The 19545-nt window shown below is 42.2% G+C and overlaps 1 protein-coding gene and 1 long non-coding RNA gene across 17 annotated transcripts in view; one reads left to right on the top strand and one right to left on the bottom strand.

Moving 5' to 3' along the window:
* MRTFB (myocardin related transcription factor B) overlaps nt 1-16526 on the top strand; it is a 203036-nt gene extending 186510 nt beyond the window's left edge. For 9 of the 15 annotated variants that reach the window (XM_073362384.1, XM_073362383.1, XM_073362393.1 and 6 more), the window contains one exon: nt 676-6375. In XM_073362384.1, the coding sequence (XP_073218485.1) occupies nt 676-1211 (536 nt within the window). In that variant the 3' untranslated portion in view covers nt 1212-6375. Of the gene's footprint in view, nt 1-675; nt 6377-15216 lie in introns of those variants that run through there. The other 6 variants (XM_073362389.1, XM_073362391.1, XM_073362395.1 and 3 more) reach the window with 4 other exon arrangements.
* LOC140918318 (uncharacterized) overlaps nt 1-19545 on the bottom strand; it is a 95468-nt gene that overhangs the window by 59240 nt on the left and 16683 nt on the right. The window lies entirely within an intron of this gene.

The raw sequence follows: 19545 nt of genomic DNA on the forward strand, positions 1-19545 counted from the left end.
ATCTGTGTGCGCGCGTGCACAGCTTAGAGGGAACAGTGCTTGTAAGGTTAAGTAAATAGTTCTGTTAGCCTCCTCAAGGATTTGTGCAGTTACTGCTTAAGTAGAAATGTCCTTTTAATAGGAACGACACTAGGTGAGCTCTTGTTCTAAGGTAATATTTGGTACTAAGTTAGTGAAGCAGCTGTATAACCGTAGTAAAATACAGTTGGACATAGCACTAGTATTTCAGATCTTCAATTTAGAAAGACCATGGACATCATGTCAGTCCTCCTCAAATTAAATACAGTATTTCAGACTTGCTGAAATATTACTGACAAGAAAAGATGGAGATCAATTTAAAAGACCTCGTGTCTCATTATTTGCAGTGTTATAGCCATGTTGGTCCCAGGATATTAGACACATGTAATGGATTAGGCAGCATCTTTTATTGGACCAACTCCTGAAAAAGCATTCTGTGTAAGCTCAAAAGCTTGTCTTTTTCATCAACAGAAGTTGATCCAAGAAGAGAGATTATCTCAGCCACCTTGTCTCATTATTAAAATGATAAACAACTTCACATGCTTAGTTTAGGATTTACAGTTCATACCTCAAGAAAGTATTTAGTAGTTGAATATTTGAAGGTACCTAATTTTTTTTGCCCTTTATTTTCATGGATTTTTTTTTTCTTTTATACAGAGATTTCCCTCCCTCTAAAAGAGGAACCATCTCCCATTTCCAAAATGAGACCAGTTACAGCCAATATCACCACAATGCCAGTGAACACAGTAGTATCTCGCCCTCCACCACAAGTCCAAATGGCACCTCCTATGTCTTTAGAACCAACAAATAGTTTGTCGATAAGTTTGGAGAATCAACTTGAAGCTCTCTTGGATGGACATTTACCTTCAGGTAATGAAATTCCTCAACTAGCAAGCAGTAGCGAGGACAGAGAATCATTTTCTCTGATTGAAGATCTTCAGAATGATCTGCTTAATCACTCCAGCATGCTTGATCATGCTCATTCACCCATGGAAACAGCTGACCAACAATTCACTGCTAATAGTTCCTGTTTATCTCTTGACCTTCCTGACACAAATTTAGACAATATGGAGTGGTTAGACATTACCATGCCCAATTCCTCATCAGGGCTTACTCCTCTGAGCTCTACTGCCCCAAGTATGTTCTCCACTGACTTTCTAGATCCACAAGACCTACAGTTGCACTGGGATTAAGCTATAGAGGTACAGCAGATGAAAACTTCACTTTATCTGTTTACGGTATAGGTCCTTTGACACTATTCTGATTGCAAATAAGGTAAATTACCACAGAATGATTGGGAAGGAGAAATGCTTGATGCTAATTCTGCATTTATGTTTAACTATACAAGTAAGTTTCTTTACCCTTCTATTAATAATGCAGATCAGAGCCATCTGGGAATTATACTTCACAGGTCAAGAGAATGATTGTAGTTATTGATGGAAAAGTACCACCAAGAAGAAAGCAGTGTATATAGGAAATAGCATTGAGATACCTTCATAATGCTCAAACGAACTGCAAAATGTGTGGTCATTTGATTAGACTTTAAACAGAAGAAAAATAGTGCAATCAGATTTCAACCTACTGTACCAATAAAGAGTAAACATTGTTTGAGGGAAGGTAAGATATCTCTGCACTTGATTGTTCCTGTGGACAGCCTGAGCCAAGATCAAGAGGCATTGTAAGGGCAAAGGCAACTAAAAGCACTGGCTGGTTCAGTGAAATTTCACTAGTCTAGAGTCTTTAAATTTGTTCAAGTTGTTTTTATATTTTATTTTCTGTGACTTTTAGAAAATTCCTCTTACTCTCTTTCATTTTTAATTCCTGAAGGAAGAACTGCATCCAAAGGGATATTTTAAATGTAATTGCACACAATCCACTGTAGCAAGGCCAGGTATATTGAGAACACTGAATTTTCTATAGCAACACTTTGGATTTATTAGATATGTGTATATCAGACAGTTATTTGTATACTTTTTACCTTTGTGACTTGTACAGCTTATTTTTGTGGAGGCAGAGTAGCAGTGGTCACCAAACCAATAGACTACAGTATTCTACGAATATTTAATATCCAAGTTTACTTCCATTGTTTCAGAGACTATTTGCTAGAGACATTCATCTAACCAAATATCTCAAAGAATCATTTCAGGATATTAAAATGTTTACAGGACAATACAAGAGGAGTTCCATGTGATTCTTGTAGGCCCTGATCTTGCAAACATTTATGGACATGAGTAAGACATGCTGACCTCAATTAAAATGTTTGCAGGATCATGGTCAGAATACATAAGATGTACACAAGATAGTGACACACCGACTCCCTAACCCCTGAACATCTTAGGTAAAGAGCAATGAAAAAATAGAAAAGCTTCAAGATGTAAAATTCAACACTATTAAGGATTAATGCTTCAGAATAGATGACTGTAGCAAAAAAACAGTAGTTAATTGAGGGCATGCTGGATGGGTAGCAAGGGGGTTGTCATTTGTTACTGCATGCCCATAATTTGCTCCTTGTAGAATTTCTAACTTTTTAGAAACTAACATGAAAATACTTTGAAAAACAAACCAGAATGCAAATAAGAATTAAATATTCTAGAACTCTTATTTTATTTCTCATACAATAACTTTAACAGTATTGCTGTAACTAATACATACATATTCCCACAACATTAAGATCAGAAATAAAGCAATTTCTGGGCTGAAAATGGGTCTCAGTTCAGAAACAATTGTTTTTTCAGTTTAAAAAATAACATTTAGTAAGTGATTAGTGCACAGTGTGGTGTTAAAGCTTATGCCATTTTGCAGAGGTAAACTGATATCAAAGAAATGCTGGAAACAAACTAAAAGTGGCTGCTGTTAACTGTACAGTAACCATTTTAATAAGCATACCAAAATGAACTTTCAAAATGGCTGTTAGTACTTCTAGATTATAATAGTCCAAATTCTTATAACTTCCTAAATTACCAATCATGAAGTGTGAGCCATTAGTTCTGCTTGGGCAGAGTTCTGTTAACTAAGTATAAATACAGAAATCCAGACTAATGGATTACATCACAGACTTGGGGACTAAATTAGCATCTGTACTTTTTGGGATAGAGCCAATCAACATTTTAAAACTAATTACATATCTTGATATGAAATGTTTGCAAACACTTCATAAAAGGCCACGCTTATCAAGATGCCATATCATACATGTAGTTTGGTTTTAAACAAACATTCTAAGAAAATATCAGTCATATTAACAAAAAAAGAAATTCAAAGTTAAGGGATAGGATGCTATCCTTATTCCTCACTGTTGTGCCTAGATACTGCCAGAAGTAGTTGTGCATACAATACTTGGGTATAATGTTACATAAGGACTGTCTGCCTTAAGATTTGATTGTCTTGGCTTTGGTATTATACATACTGTTACTTATGTGTAGTATTTTGCTTTTAATATTGATGAATAGAGTAGGGTTCTTCAGACAATAAATGAACAAATACCCTGACCTTTACCCATTCCACTTGGCGACACGCTCTGTGGGGGGTGATCCTATGAGGTGCTAAGTGCCTAGTCTGAGTGTTAAAGGCACTCAGCACCTTGGAGGAATAGGTGCTTGGTCTGGTAGCTAGACCTGTGTATGTAATTTATATTGTTCTACGCTACTATGTTAGTATATTATGTATGATATTGTACTAAAAATGTGCAGTGTGAAATGTGACACCAGACCAAAGATGGTAGTAACAAAATGGCCCCTTTTGTCTTTGCCTTCTGTTTAAATGTGATGAAGGTGATTTTAACTAAAGTCAGTTTTCTAGTTGAGGAGAAAGAATTTTTTTGATATGCATGTAAATATAGCTTCATGCTGGCAATATTGTATAGTATATTGCTATACAAATACCCTTATTGGCAATGTAGAATGTTAACAAACCCATAGGAATCTGTGTGCAGAAAAAAAATCCCATACATCTAAAATATGCTGATACCAGTACAGAATTGCTTTCTACTCATATTGGCTCAATTCATGTAAAACTAAGGGATTATTATACCTGTCCTTGAAACGAAAATGTGATTTTGTACAATTCAAAATTACTTGTATTGTAAAACCTTACACACACACAAATATAGATATACATATGTTTGCTTTAAAGTGTATGTTGTGAAATGTGCTACAATATTTGCCATATTCATACATACCTGGCATTGTGGAAAATTTTTCTTGTGCATGTTTTAAATGATCGTTTTTGTAATATAAAAAAGACAAATCTTTAACAATGACTGTACAGACTTGTGACTGCTACCACTAGAGTGGTATTTCTCATTGTGAGAACAGTTGCACTTGCAAAAGAATGCACTGATACCAAATTCACCAAGCTAGCTAAAGTAGACTAACAAAACATGGTTCCTGTGAACTGTGCTGTTAGTGGATGGTAACATCACAATTAAGGATACCATTTTTATCACTAAATTTACCACAGAAACAGTTTTTCTTCTGCACTTCTAGTGCCCTTACTGAGGCATATAAGTTTACAAGATATCCTTATATGCCATTTTTCTTGCACACTAAACAGTTGATTATCCCGGTCATAAATTTAAAAGGCTTTTGAAGGGCAGAATTTATGGCAATTGTTCTCTGCACAACTTTAGGATCCAATCCTGAAACCTGAACTTGCAACAGTGAGGGTTTTCAGAATCAGGTTTTTAAAGAACGAAGTGCCACAGCATTTAGGAAGAACTTCCTACTCCTATGCTGAAATCTTTTTTAAACAGTTATTAAAACATAGTTAGTTCACCAAGGTAACCTTAAGGTAGGTAAGCAGGTATATAAAACAAGCAACATATGGATGTTTTCTATTGGTATTTGCCTATCTGCCAATATACAACACACATCTCGTAGGGCTGAAAATTGTAACAGGCAACATAATTGATAACCCAGCACAAGCTGTCTAACTGCTTTAAAGGTCACAAAAGACGACTCACTGTAATCACAGAATACTTTAACTGGAAGGGCCTTGTAAAGCTGACTGATGCACCATCATTTATTTGGATTGCATCCTAATTTTTTTTAAACTGGAAAATAAATAAATAAATATTAGGACATAGTGCCACAGAATTCTGAATAAAGAACCCTTAAATGCTGAAACACTTTATACAGTTGTAGAACTGTTAAATTTTTAAATCTGTTTTCCTATCACTTTTCTTATCAATCAAATAAACATAGCTGTAAAGAGATTAAGTGGAACATGCATAAGAGGATCATTATCTGAGCTCTCAAATCTAATTAACCTGTATGTTTGAGCAACAGTCCCCTTTTACATCGAGTTGTTAAATGTAAAAGGAAATTGGAAGCAAGCACTGAAGTTCATGCATCAGTGCAGTTCCACATTAGAAAAGGAGAGACTGCATTCTGCAGTGTCTGAGTTTGAATGCAAGGAATTTTCTTATCCAGTGTGTAAAACGTAGCTTTAGAAATCTAGCAGTCATCATGGTAACTGTTTGAGGGCTATGTTTCAGCAAAGAATAGGAACAAGTACATCTTTATACTACAGTGAAACAACTGTGATTTTTTTAGGTAAGACTACTGCTTAAATAATCAAAAGGAGATACACAGCCTCAAATAAAATAATAGGAACCAAAGCATTGTCATTTATATTGCCAAAGGAGGCATTTTGTATTTTAAAGGAAAAAAAGTCAGTCCCAAAAGGTATTATCCACTTACTTAATTATACTTATTAAAAATTAAGGATGTAGATATTTCTGAAGTTGTTTTTGATGTTAACAGCACACATTTGTTGTTTTGTTTGAGAAATTGTATTAAGTAATATCTGGTTTCTCTCTTCATTGTTGCTTGCAGTAGAAATAATGCTTATCGTGATAGGTGTTTCTCTTCTTATTTTCATAGTCACAATTATGTCTTAGCATCTCACTTTATGAAAAAAGAAGAAAGATACTAATCTGTAGAGCCCTCTTCATTTAAGCACTAGTTTATTAAATAAAAATTATGGCAATCAGGATGTCCATTTATGTTTGCCTTTCTAGAAGAAACCATGATGCCTTTGTATTTGCTGTTTGCACCCCTGAGATAAATTCCATATCTTTGAATGCCATATGTTTTGCACATTGTACTGTATATATGTAATGCATACTGTATTTTTATATGTGTAGTACATTTAACAAATATTTTGTACATAGTGGCAACATTGTAGCTACTGAGGAAATGTCTGACATCAGCATTTTTGCTATGTGTCTCAAATAAAAAAAGAAACTGTGTACATTTTTTGTTCATGTCTGACAAATACTATCATTTCAGAGAGTAATCAGCAAAAGCAATCAAAAACATACCATCAGAAATATTCTTAACTCTTGACCCACTGCTACGGTAACACCTGGGTAACCACAGCCCCAAAAAGGAATGAGAATAGAAATATATAGGTACAAATACCCTACAAATGGATTTTTAAAATGTAACAGCATAACAAATTGAAGCCTTTAAAATTTAACTTTCGGGGGGATAAAAACAACCAAACAAACAAGGATATTTGTAAAGGAGTGAATACCAGACCAGCTGCGTGTTCCATTCTAGAAATTAAGTAGAAGATCCATACTGTACATGGTATATTTTATATTTAGAACTATAGAAAATTATCTTGCCAGCATCCAGACATCATGATTTTAAGCAATAAAATGAAAATCAACTAGAACTTTCCTTTAAAGACCAGAAAAAAATGAGATGCCAAATACCATGTGTGGGAGCAAACTTTTGCCACTTAGCTAGAAAATGGACAATGGCTTTTGGAGATTATTAGCAGGGTCATATTGCAGTGGAACACAAATTCACCAAAATCAGTTTTACACCACACTCTCCATCATCAACTGAGGAACATGAAAAATTGGGTTTTTTAATTACCAGGGCTAAATAGCAAATTCTTATAACTACTGGAATTATAAATACTATGTAGTCATCCCTTCTATAAACTGTAAACAGAAAACCACAAACCTGACAAGTTCACTTATTTGAACATGTTTTTACAAGTGAGAAAACAACATTTTGGGAATCAGGTGTGAGAGTAATGTTATTTCCATTACTTTATAATGCAAATGAACATTTCTGTGCAGCTCTTTAGAAATTCCACTGTTGTGGATCACTACTCCTATTCACAAATTTTTTTTTTGTTGAGAAAACTGGTATCAAATACCCTCCAGTTTATGTTGTTTATGTCAAATGGTTTAAAATTCACAAAGTGTAATGCTTGTCTAGAACAGTAAGAACCCCTGCATAGCTGCTGCGTGTTTATCTGTTTCAAATGGAATAGAAAAAAGTCATGTTCCATAAACATAGCAAATATTTCTTCAAGACTGACAATCATTCAGCTATACACACAGCTTCCGTTTACCCACACAAGGTAACATGCTACTTGCAGTACTTATTAGCATTCATCAAACTATAAACCATAGTTCCAAAAAGGTTTGGAGCATAGTTCAAAGGTTGACTATCTTATATAAAATGTAGGTATACTAGACTAAAGTCTCACATTCTTTGATACAATTCTTGAGCATGATAGAGTTCCCCATTTAAAGCACACCAAGTCTCTTCCCTCTCTCCCGTTAAAAAAAAAAAAAAAGGATTTGAAACACTGATGTATTCTACAAAGCTTACCAACCAACATTCAACACTCATCATTGTCTATATATCTTTTCAATGGTAAGCTCATCAAGGCAGTGACCTTATTTTTGTAAATTTTGCATACTAACATTCAGTGCTTTTTTTTTTTTCCATAATGCATGGCATGCCAATACATGCCTTAAAGTGAGAGTATATTTGGGGTCCTATATGCTGTTCAGCCCACACACAAGTAAATTACAAGGTCCTTAAAATCAAAGCTAAGCAAGCAGTGATGATCAACCCTAGTCTAACAGATCAGTATATGATGTAAAAGTTAAACATTTTAGGAAATACCCCTGCTTCAAGTGGTTATAAGTACTGGACAAATGCATAATTTTAAAAGTGAAGGTACTCTGGAAGTATTAATTTTTACTTGGCCACTCAGATAACAACTAACTGGAATGAAAGGAACTGAATTAGTCAAGCTCTGGCAGTATTTTAAATCCATACAAGCAATTAGGTAATACCATGCATAGAGATGATCTCTGTTCTTTGAACAAGCCAAAAATAAAATTTTAAATAAAATGAGTCATCCGCAGTCCCTGGCACAGAGTGCAAGAACGTCAAGTCATACAAAGCTAACACCGCATGACTAAGTAGAAATGTTTAAGGAGACAACTGAACAGGCTTTAATCCAAACTTACCTATGCTAAGAAAGAAAAGCCAACAAAACTGAGGAAGCTGAACTCAATCACAGAGAAAACTGCAGTACACTACAATATGTACTGATTGTTTTTGGCAGCAAGAGAGAATGAGCGAGGCTGGATGCTGTTTTGGATTATTCATGCAGGTGACAGAAGAAAATGTCTATCTGATTTGGATTTTCCTAAAAAGCCCTATCACTGTAGTAACAAAGTAGCGAGTACTGTGATATAAAGCTAGTTACACTTAAACCATGTCTACTGGCCAAGAACGGAGATGTTTTAGATTCCTCACTGGCCCCTCCCTTTGGCTGTGTCATCACTACATACAACAAGGCTGGAAGGATGCACTTGACACTCAAACTAACCACCAAACGTGGGTTGAATTTTTTTTAAATGGAATTTTTCAATGACAATCACATCATTTTGGAAAAAAAGATCAATTATTTGAAGAAAGTGACTACTGGGCTTGGAGAATTTTGACACCCAATAGATTCCCATCCCATCATTACCGGCTCCCAGTGGAGCAGATTACTGTCATACCAGTGAAAAATTTCCACAGAAATTATCTGCAATACACAGCAGTTTATTGAGAAAGAATTACACAAGTGGTAAAGGGTTATATTAAGCACATAACTCCTATGTTAGACATTATGAGCTATACATTCCTCTTAGCAAGTCTCTCTTTCACAAACAGGCCCTGTGCTAGCCTCACGCAGTTCCTGCTTGACAAACAGAGAAGGTGGTTACCAATTTTACAGATGGCTTCTTCTCTCCTGGTCTGTTTTTCTCAGTCCTCTGGCCTGTCTCAGATTCCCTCAAGGCAAGGCCTTGGTTGCCTTTAGACCCCTCTGGTTCCCAGCCCTACTCGAGCCCACAGAGCAGAGTTTTGGCTACTCTGTCCAGCAGCGTTGCTCCTTCAAGTGTCAATTAAGGAATCCCAACCACAGTAATTTACTTTGCTTGATTCTTACACTTTTTTTCCTCAAAGGAGTCATACGTCTGAAAAGCATGCTCCGTGGGTGTTGGGTTACTAATTTGTACCTAATTAGTGTTTTAGAAAGGGAGGGGAGGGGGTGGTACCAAACGAAGATCACCCTACGTTTACTCACTTATCAGTCATTCACTATGGCTCTCTGCCTGACGTCCTTGCAGTAAGGTCATTATAACCAAGTCAACCTGTGCTCCATGCTGGAGCTTTATACATGTGATATTTACTTTTGCATGGACCCATATTTGCTGACCAATAAGTTCAATATCGATCATACATGCAGACTTTGCCAGTTCTTTATCAAATTTGTTTCTGCTTAAAGGGAACCTGCTCCCAGGATCCTCTGCAGCCATTCAGCCATGTTTAAAATCATGTCAAGTTATGCTCACTTCATTCAGTATGGCCATACCAATTTGGCACCATCCCAACACCTGAGCACCAATTAAAGTTCAAAGTCCATTACACTAATAAAAACGGAGTACTTGTGGCACCTTAGAGACTAACCAATTTATTTGAACATAAGCTTTCGTGAGCTACGGCTCACTTCATCGGATGCATACTGTAGTAATAGCTATTACCAGCAGGAGAGTGGGGTGGGGGGAAGTATTTTTTCATGCTTTGTGTGTATAAAAAGATCTTCTACACTTTCCACAGTATGCTTCCGATGAAGTGAGCTGTAGCTCACGAAAGCTTATGCTCAAATAAATTGGTTAGTCTCTAAGGTGCCACAAGTACTCCTTTTCTTTTTGCGAATACAGACTAACGTGGCTGTACTCTGAAACTAATAAAAACCAACGTCATAGTACTTACAGAAATAAAGACTATTAACTTTAAATCTCTTAAGTCTTTTAACCTCTCCAAGCTCATCATCAGAAGCAAGCTCCCCACAGACCAAGACACAAAATCAAAGCAGCACCAGATCCTACCAGAACAACAGAAAACCTTCAGACATATCTATATTCCCCCATGTCACACCTTTCAAGATCCATGGGTGCTACACATGCCTATCACAAAATGTGATGTACCTCATCCCGTGTATCGAAGGTCCCAAAACAACTATGTGGGTGAAAACAATCACACAGAAAAAGAATTAATGACAAAAATACCCTATCACCCATGTGCAGACACTTTTCACAAAGCAATCACTCCGTATCTGACCTCTCAGTCTTTTGTCCTCAATGGACAACTACGCAACACCTTCAGAAGACAAGGGGGACTTAAATTCATAACTCTACTGGTCACAAAATAACTATGGACTTAGGATATGTCCATATTTAAAATGCTGCAGCTGCACCACTGTAGCACTTCAGTGTAGACTCACTAAAGCATCAGGAAGGGTTTGCCCATCACTGTAGATAATCCACCATCTCAAGAGGTGGTAGCTAGGTCCGCAGAGGAATTCTTCCACTGACCTAGCACTGTCTGCACTGGAGGTTAGGTTGACATAGCTACATCTCTCCAGGTGTGGATTTTTCACACCGCTGAGATACACAGCTATGAGGACCTATGTTCCCAGTGCAGACCTGCCCTTAAGAGAGAGGCTGTTTTATAGCAGAGTACAACTTGTAAAACACTGCTACCTTCTAACATTCCATTCCCTTATGACTGCAGAAGTGTTAATTGCCTACTTCATTTTAAGTGATCTCCTACAACATGTGTGAACTCCTTATGCTTAACAATCTGTCCCACCTTGCATTTAGCTTGGATACTCTAGTTTCCCTTCTCCAGATGAAAAGCTTGAAAGCTTGTAAAAAGTTGGTCCAATAAGGTGTTATTTTACCCACCTTGTTTCTCTCATATCCTGGAACCAGCATGGCTATAACAATAATGCAAGTTTTAAATCCTAACCTTTTTAGAGATTAATTTATAGATCCTTAAGCACATTTTCTATATGGAATCTTAGGTAAAATGCTTGTATTTAGGAGCTGCAGGGCCAATAATCCTCATGAATTTCTTCACTTACTGTATTTCCTCAATTAATTGACATTTGTGAGGTTTTATTAACCATAAAGTGATTATTCTATATCCTATTAGCATGTGGTCACTTTAATGGGACTAGGAATCAGGGCTGTTACCCATTCTACAATTGTGCAGTGCCTTAATTGGGCATTCATATCTAATATTGAGATACTCAGTTCACCATTTAGGCACATCAATGCCCATCTCCTGTGCCTCTGCACCAACATGAGCGTCCAAATGCAGGATATGGGTGTCAAGGTGCCTTCCCCACTCTGAACTCTAGGGTACAGATGTGGGGACCCGCATGAAAAAACCCCTAAGCTTATTTTTACCAGCTTACGTTAAAACTTCCCCAAGGTACAAACTATTTTACCTTTTGCCCTTGGACTTTATTGCTGCCATCACCAAGCATCTAACAAATATATAACAGGGAAAGAGCCCCCTTGGAAACATCTTTCCCCCAAAAATCCTCCCAAATCCTACACCCCCTTTCCTGGGGAAGGCTTGATAAAAATCCTCACCAATTTGCATAGGAGAACACAGACCCAAACCCTTGGATCTTAAGAACAATGAAAAAGCAATCAGGTTCTTAAAAGAAGAATTTTAATTGAAGAAAAAGTAAAAGAATCACCTCTGTAAAATCAGGATGGTAAATACCTTACACGGTAATCAGATTCAAAACATAGAGAATCTCTCTAGGCAAAACCTTAAGTTACAAAAAGAGACAAAAGCAGGAATATACATTCCATTCAGCACAACTTATTTTATCGGCCTTTTAAACAAACCAGAATCTAACGCATATCTAACTAGATTGCTTATTAGCCCTTTACAGGAGTTCTAACCTGCATTCCCGCTCTGGTCCAGGCAAAAACAACATACAGAGAGAACCCTTTGTTCACCCTCCCTCCCCCGCCCCTCCAGCTTTGAAAATATCCTGTCTCCTCATTGGTCATTTTGGTCAGGTGCCAGCGAGGTTATCTTTAGCTTCTTAACCCTTTACAGGTGAAAGTTTTTTCCTCTGGCCAGGAGGGATTTAAAGATGGTTAGCCTTCCCTTTATATTTATGACAATGGGCATCACATTTAGGGTGCTATGCTTAAAAAATGTGTTGTCAACAAAGGAAAGAAATAAAAAAAAGCCATTTCCAGCTGGCTCATCCCTGTAGTTTAACTCTACAGACAAGTACTATATTATATTATATCTAAATCTGTTGTATTACATGTCACAAGCAATAGATTCAATGCCACAAGATCTTAACTGCCTCCTAAACTGTGCCATTGACTACAGTGGGATTTGAAAGACATTCAACACCTTGCAAGATAGGGCCTCATATATGTTCGGTCATATATTTGTGATACAATTATATAAAATTAACCCACGTAGGGGCATAAAAAAAGAGAGAGAGAGAGAGTTACCAGTTTCATAACTGGTATTCTTAGAGATGTGTTGCTCATGTCCATTCCACTGTAGGTGTGTGCGCTCGCCACATGCACCAGTGCCAGAAGTTTTTCCCTCAGCAGTATCTGTAGGGGACCGGCTCTGGTGCCCTCTGGAGTAGTGCCCATATGGCATGGTATAAGAGGCACCACCAGCTCCTCCTCCCCCTCAGTTCCTTTTTTGCCAGAAACTTTGACAGTGGGGAAGGAGGGCGGGTCAGGAATAGATGTGAGCAACACATCTCAAAGAACACCAGTTATGAAACAAGTAACTGTCTTTTCTTCTTTGAGTGCTTGCTCATGCCCATTCTATCGTAGGTCTCCCTCAAGCAGTAACACTGGAAGCGGGGCAGGAGTTCATGGATGTGTCGACTGCAACACAGCTCTGCCAAAGCCAGCATCATCTCTGGCCAGCTGGGTGATGGCGTAATGCATCATGAATGTGTGTACTGATGACCACGTGGCGGCCCTGCAAATGTCTTGGATGGGGACATGCGCTAGGAAGGCAACCAAGGACACTTGTGCCTTTAGTATGGGTGGCGGCTTGATCTGCGCCAACTCATAACAGGTCCAGATACACAAAGTGATCCCATTAGAGATCCTTTGTGAGGACACTGGCAGACCTTTCATCCTGTCTGTGGTTGCGATAAAGAGTTGGGTCAACTTGTGGAAGGCCTTGGTCCGCTCCAGGTAGAATGCTAGGGCATGCTGGACATCCCAGGTGTGCAGCCTCTTCTCCGCAGTTGAGTATGGCTCTGGACAGAGAACTAGGAGAAAGATAGATATCCTGGCTAACATGGAAGGGAGGAACGCCGGGTGGGGTCACAGCTGGACCTTTTCCTTGTAGAAAACCGTATAAGCGGGCTCAGAGGTGAGGGCTTTAATCTTGGAGACCCGTCTCACCGAGGTAACAGCTACAAGGAAAGCTTCTTTCCATGACAGGTGTAAAATGGAGCAGAAGGCCAGGGGCTCAAAAGGAGACCCCGTGAGCCTTGAGAGGACAAGGTTGAGGTCCCATGGAGGATTTGGGTCCCAGAGCTGCTCTAGTCCTTTCAAGAACCAGATGGACATGTCATGTGAGAACACCATTTTGTTCCAGGCCTGCTGATGCAAAGTCGATATGGCTGCCAAGTGCACCTCGATGGAGGAAAGCATGAGGCCTTGCTGTTTAAGATGGAGCAGGTAATCAAGGATGGATTGCACAGACGAGCGTGTCGGGGAGATGCCATGCTCCTCCGCCCAGCAGGAGAACTGCTTCCACTTTTCCAGGTAAGTTGCTCTGGTGGAGGGTTTTCTGCTTCTCAAGAGAACCTGCTGTACCCGGCTAGAGCAGGCCCTTTCCTCTGGGTTCAGCCACTCAGCAACCAAGGCATCAGGTGGAGGAAGGGAAGGAAGGAAGGTTCAGGTGCAGGAGTTATCCGTGGTCTTGTGAGAGGAGATCTGGACGGCTGGGCAGCAGCCCCGGGGGAGCCACGGCCAGGTCCATGAGCGTGCCAAACCAGTGCTGGTGAGGCCACACCAGGGCAATTACGATGACTCTCGCCTTGTCCCTTTTGACCTTTGCTAGGATCCTGCTGACCAATGGAATCAGTGGGAATGCGTATAACAGATCCCCTTCCCACGACAGAAGGCAGGCATTGTAGAGGGAGTTCCTGCTAAGGCCCTGGAAAGAGCAGAATTACTGGCACTTCCTGTTCTGTTTGGTGGCAAACAGGTCTACTCGGGGAGCTCCCACCTTTGGATGAGTACCTGGACAACCTCCGGATGTAGGGTCCACTCATGGGAAGAGAAGAAGGACCTGCTGAGGCGATCTGCCAGCGCATTCCGGACGCCAGGGAGGCGTGATGCCTCAAGATGCATGTCGTGCTGCATACAAAAGGTCCCACAAACTGAGTGCTTCCTGACAGAGAGCTGACAACGGGTTTCCCCTTGCCTGTTAATGTAGAACATCGACGCCATGTTGTCCGTGAGTATCCGTACACTTCGACCGGAAGGTGCAGCAGGAAGACTCCACAGGCTAGGCGAACTGCCCTGAGTTCCCTGACATTTATGTGCAACGTCAGCTCCTCTGGAGACCATGCCCCTTGAGTCTGCAACATACCAAGATGCATTCCCCAGCCAAGGTCAGAGGCATCTGATATCAGATAACCTGAGGGTCGTGGACTCTCAAACGGAACTCCTTCCTGTACCGCCATTGCAGAGAAGCGAGTACCTTTGGTAGAATCGTATCAACCTGGTCCAGATGGTCTCTGGAGGGGGTGTAGACTGTTATCAGGCACTGTTTGCGGGGGTCACAGTTTGAGCCTCGCATGGTGAATGACATAAGTACACATCTCCATGTGACCCAACAGCCTGAGACAGACCCAGGCCATGGTCAGGGGATATACAGAGACGCTGGCAATGAGACTCACCATCTTCTTGAACCTGTCCTGTGGCAGAAATGCTCTGGCACAGGTGGAGTCGAGGACTGCTCTGATGAATTCTAACCTTTGTACCAGGACTAATGTCGAATTCTCCTCATTTATCAACAGGCCCAAGGCATGGCACATGATCTGCAGCATTGAGACGTCGCACTGGACTTGATACCTGTAGCGGCCCTTGATGAGCCAGTCGTTAAGGTACAGGTAAACCTGGATACTCCAACGCCTGAGGTAAGCTGCCACCACTGCCATGCATTTGATAAACACCCTTGGGACTATACAGGAGCACCACGAACAGGTAGTGAGTGGGACCCACCGTGAAGTGAACAGGAAGCACCACGAACTGGTAGTGAGTGGGACCCACCGTGAAGTGGAGGAAGTGCCTGTGTCCTTAGAATATCTATACATGGAAGTACACATCTTTAAAATCAAGGGCAGCATACCAGTCTCCTGGATCCAGGGAGGGAATGATGGAGGACAGGGAGACCACGCAGAACTTCAACTTCTTGAGATACTTGTTGAGGTCTCGCAGGTCTAGGATGGGTCTCAGACCCCATTTGACTTTGCGGATTAGAAAGTACCGAGAGTAAAACCCCTTGCCCCTGTACTCTTGAGGGACCTCCTCCACAGCCCCCACTTGCAGAAGGCCCTTTACCTCCTGCGTGAGCAGGGTCCCTGAAGAGGGCCAGGGAAGGGGTGGGGGGCAGGGGGGAGACAGAAAGAAACTGGAGGGTACAAACCTGCACCTTGGTATTGAGGACCCAACAGCCTGAAGTTATAGAGGCCCAAGCGGGGAGGAAAGGAGACAGGCAGTTGGAGAAATGCAGGGAAGCAGGATCCAGGCTGGTAGGTCACCCTCAGGCACACCCTCAACACCCTGTTCGTTGCAGGTGGAGCTCTACTGGGCAGAGGATGCTGGCTGGTGACCTTGCCAGTGTCTGTAGCCCCTGCCTTTTTTACAGGCAGGTTCCAATCTGGGTTGGCTCCCAGAACCCTGGGGATGTTGCAGCTTGACACGCTTTCTGGCCAGGCCGTAGAGGCCCAGGGTCTTTAGCGTCGCCCAGGAGTCCTTTCACACCTATTTGTTCAGCAAACAGAGCCTGGCCATCAAACTGGAGGTTCTGAATCAACTGTTGGACCTCCATCGATAGACCCGCTGAGTGCAGCCAGGATGCCCTCCTCACTGAGATGGCTGAGGCCATGGTTCAAGCCACCGCATCTGAGGCTGCCTGGAGGGCCGCTCTATTGCCTTTCCCTCCTTGAGGATCACAGAGAACTCTTTTTTGGGGTCCTCAGGCAGTGAATCCTCGAACTTGGCCATGGACCGCCACATATTAAAGTCATAGCAGCCACGCAGGGCCCGGTGGTTGGCCACTCGCAGCTGGAGGCTTGAGAACAAATAAATCTTTCTTCCAAAGAAACTGAGCCTCTGAGTCTTTGTTTTTAAGGGGTCACTCCTGGTTGGCCCCATCTTTCCTGTTCATTAATGGCAGAGACCACCAGGGAGCTTGGGTGAGGGTGCATGTAAATATATTCAAAACTTTTAGCAAGAATATAATACTTGCATTCTGCCCTTCTGGAGATAGGCAGCAGCTACAAGGGCATCTGCCACAAGGACATGGTGATCTTTGCCACCCCCTCATGCAGGGGCAAAGCCACCCTGGCTCGGGCCACCAAGCTGAGGACATCAAATAGGGAATCCAAGGGTTCCTCCAGCTTCCCAGCATGAAAGACCCAAGTTCGAGGCAACCCTCTTTAGAAGCACCTGATGGGCCTTAGCATCATCCTACAGAACTGGATGAGGGGGCCCTGTAATCACCTAGTTAGGCAAGGATGAGGAGCCACAGAGGATATGCCGCTTCCGATGGCTGCTCGGCTGGTCCTTCCATGGGAGCTGGGTGGACCTGAGGGGTCTTTTCCCCAGAGCCCTCCACATCGGGGGGTGGGCGGGAAACCGTGGCTGATGGTTTACCTGAGGCCTCTGAGACTGACCTGAGCCCTTGCAAAGGCTGTAGAAACCCCCAAGGGACAGACCACTGGCCCTAGGGCCACGATGCAATGGCAGTGCCACCGGCAGACTGGGTACCGCTGCTGCGGGGTCTTGACCCGCTGATATGGACTCCTGCTCGGTACCAGAGTCCGAAGAGGAGGGATCACATACAGGAGACCAGGCCAGTGCCCACTGTTCATCCTGGTCATGACTGTGCCGATCCCAATGCTGCAATGGGGATCTATCAGATCATGACAAGTCCCCACATCCAACTCCCGGAGACTGACTGCGTTCAACAGATCGGTGATGGTGGCCCAGCGATCTATGCCTCACACTTCTTGAGCGGTGCAGATCCATCGAGCGGGAGAAAGCAAGTCAGCCATTGAGGTGGGGAACATCGACCCATACTGGCACTCCGGCGACCAGTGGCAAGGCTCTTGGGACCGTTTGCTTGGGTCCCTGGATCAGTGCTGCACATTAGGGGAGCAGCTAGGTCGGTCCTGCTACTGGGGCTGCAGGAATGGGCGCACCTCCATGAGTCAGGCGATTTGTGTCTTGATGCCAGCGAGTGGTGCCCCAAGTCCAGAGACTAGTGGGGGCTCCGTCGGGCCAGCCTCCCCATGTCCGAGGCCTGGCAGCTCCGCATGGGCGACTGCTGGTGGGACACTCCTTGTGGAGGGGAGCAGTGCCTCACTGATGGGGACCACTGGAAAGGTCCCAGCACAGGTTTGCTCTTACAACAGGGCACTGCCATGGCCGGTGTGGGCAGCACCGGTAACACTAAGATATCCTGTGTTGACGGTATGTCCAGGTGCCGGAGGCCTGTGTCACTGGCTGATATGGGTCTTGCTCAGGCACCTCAGACAGCTACTATGAGGATCACCGATGGGCATGATATTATTACAGCAATCACAGGATTTGAAGCCTGGGGATTGGGGCATGCCCCATCCCTAGGCTGAGTCCCATCCGGGACTAACTAAACTACACTAAGGGAAACTATTAACAACTATTTACAGGGAAAAGTTTCTATCAACGGATTGAGAAAGAGAAGGCTTGCCGAAGCAAAATGATGTTCCAGCACCATCACTGATGGTAAGAAGGAACTGAGGGTGCGGGGAGCCGGCGGCGCCCCTTATACTGCACCATGCAGGCGCCTCTGCAGAGGGTGCTAGAGCCAGTACCCTACGGATACCACTGAGGGAAAAAACTTCCATTACCGGTGCATATGGCAGGCATACACACCTACAACTAAATGGACATGAGCAAGCACTTGAAGAATCCAGACACATTATTCCATACCCCTAAGATGTTTTAAAGTTTAAGTCTTCAAATTTAGACAGAAACTGAGCAATTAAAAATGCTATTTCATATCCATTTACAACAGAACCAAACAGCACCAACAGAAAAGCAATCTTACCCATTAAATAAAAAAATTCTGCAGGAGAAGGAGAGGTTACTCAACTTGCGCAGTAACTGGAATCCTTTGAGACGTGTCCCCCTATGGGTTCTCCGGTTCAAGTGCATGTGTCCCATGCAGCTTTGATCTGAGATTTTCAGTAACGGTGCCTGTTCAGCCCTGGGCACTCCAGTCTTCCTCGCTGTTCCTTCTCTACCACAAATTCTTATGAGATGGAACTCCAATGCAGAGTGGAAGGAGGACAGGTATTGGAGCACCCAGGGGGACACACCTTGAAGATGATCAGTTATTGCACACGGTGAGAAACTTCTCTTTCAAGTAGTGTCCCTATGGGAGTCACCTGAAGTGGAGCACCCAAGCAGTATCCCAAGAATGAGGAAGGAACTTCAGAGTTGGGTCTAACACTAAAGACAGAATTGCACTGCCAACCACAGCATCTCATCTAGCAGCAGACCCAGTGTCTGGAGAAAGTATGTATTGCTGCTCTACAGATTTTAGCCACTGGAACATCTTTCAATAGCGCCACAGAAGTAGACTGGGATCTTGAAGAAAGGCCTAACACCCCAGAAGAAGGTTGAATGTTGGCAGCCTCATATCAAGAGATAATACAGCCAGAGATGCACCTTGAGAGTCTCCAAGTTGAGATTGTGGGGCCTCTGGATCTGTCCAGAAATGAAACACACAGCCTGGCAGTCTTACTAAAAGGTTTGGTTCTGTCCAGATAGAAGGCTAACACTCTTCTGGCATCCAAAATATGGAGAAAAACTTCCTCCTTGGTCTGGTGTGTTTTGAGGAGAAAAACTGGAAAATGAATAACCTGGTTAATATGTAATTAAGAAGATGCCTTCAGTAGAAATTTAGGATGTGGTCATAATGAAACTTTCTCCATGAAACACACTATAAAGGGAGAGGTCTCCCATTAAAGCCCTCATTCCCCCAGCTCTTCAGGCACAAATGATGACAACCAAGGATGCTATTTTCATGGATTCATGAAGAAGAGATCAGGTTGCCATTGGCTTAGAGGGAATGTCAT

This window comes from Lepidochelys kempii, chromosome 10 (genome assembly GCF_965140265.1).
Source record: "Lepidochelys kempii isolate rLepKem1 chromosome 10, rLepKem1.hap2, whole genome shotgun sequence".
Taxonomy (NCBI): Eukaryota; Metazoa; Chordata; order Testudines; family Cheloniidae; genus Lepidochelys; species Lepidochelys kempii.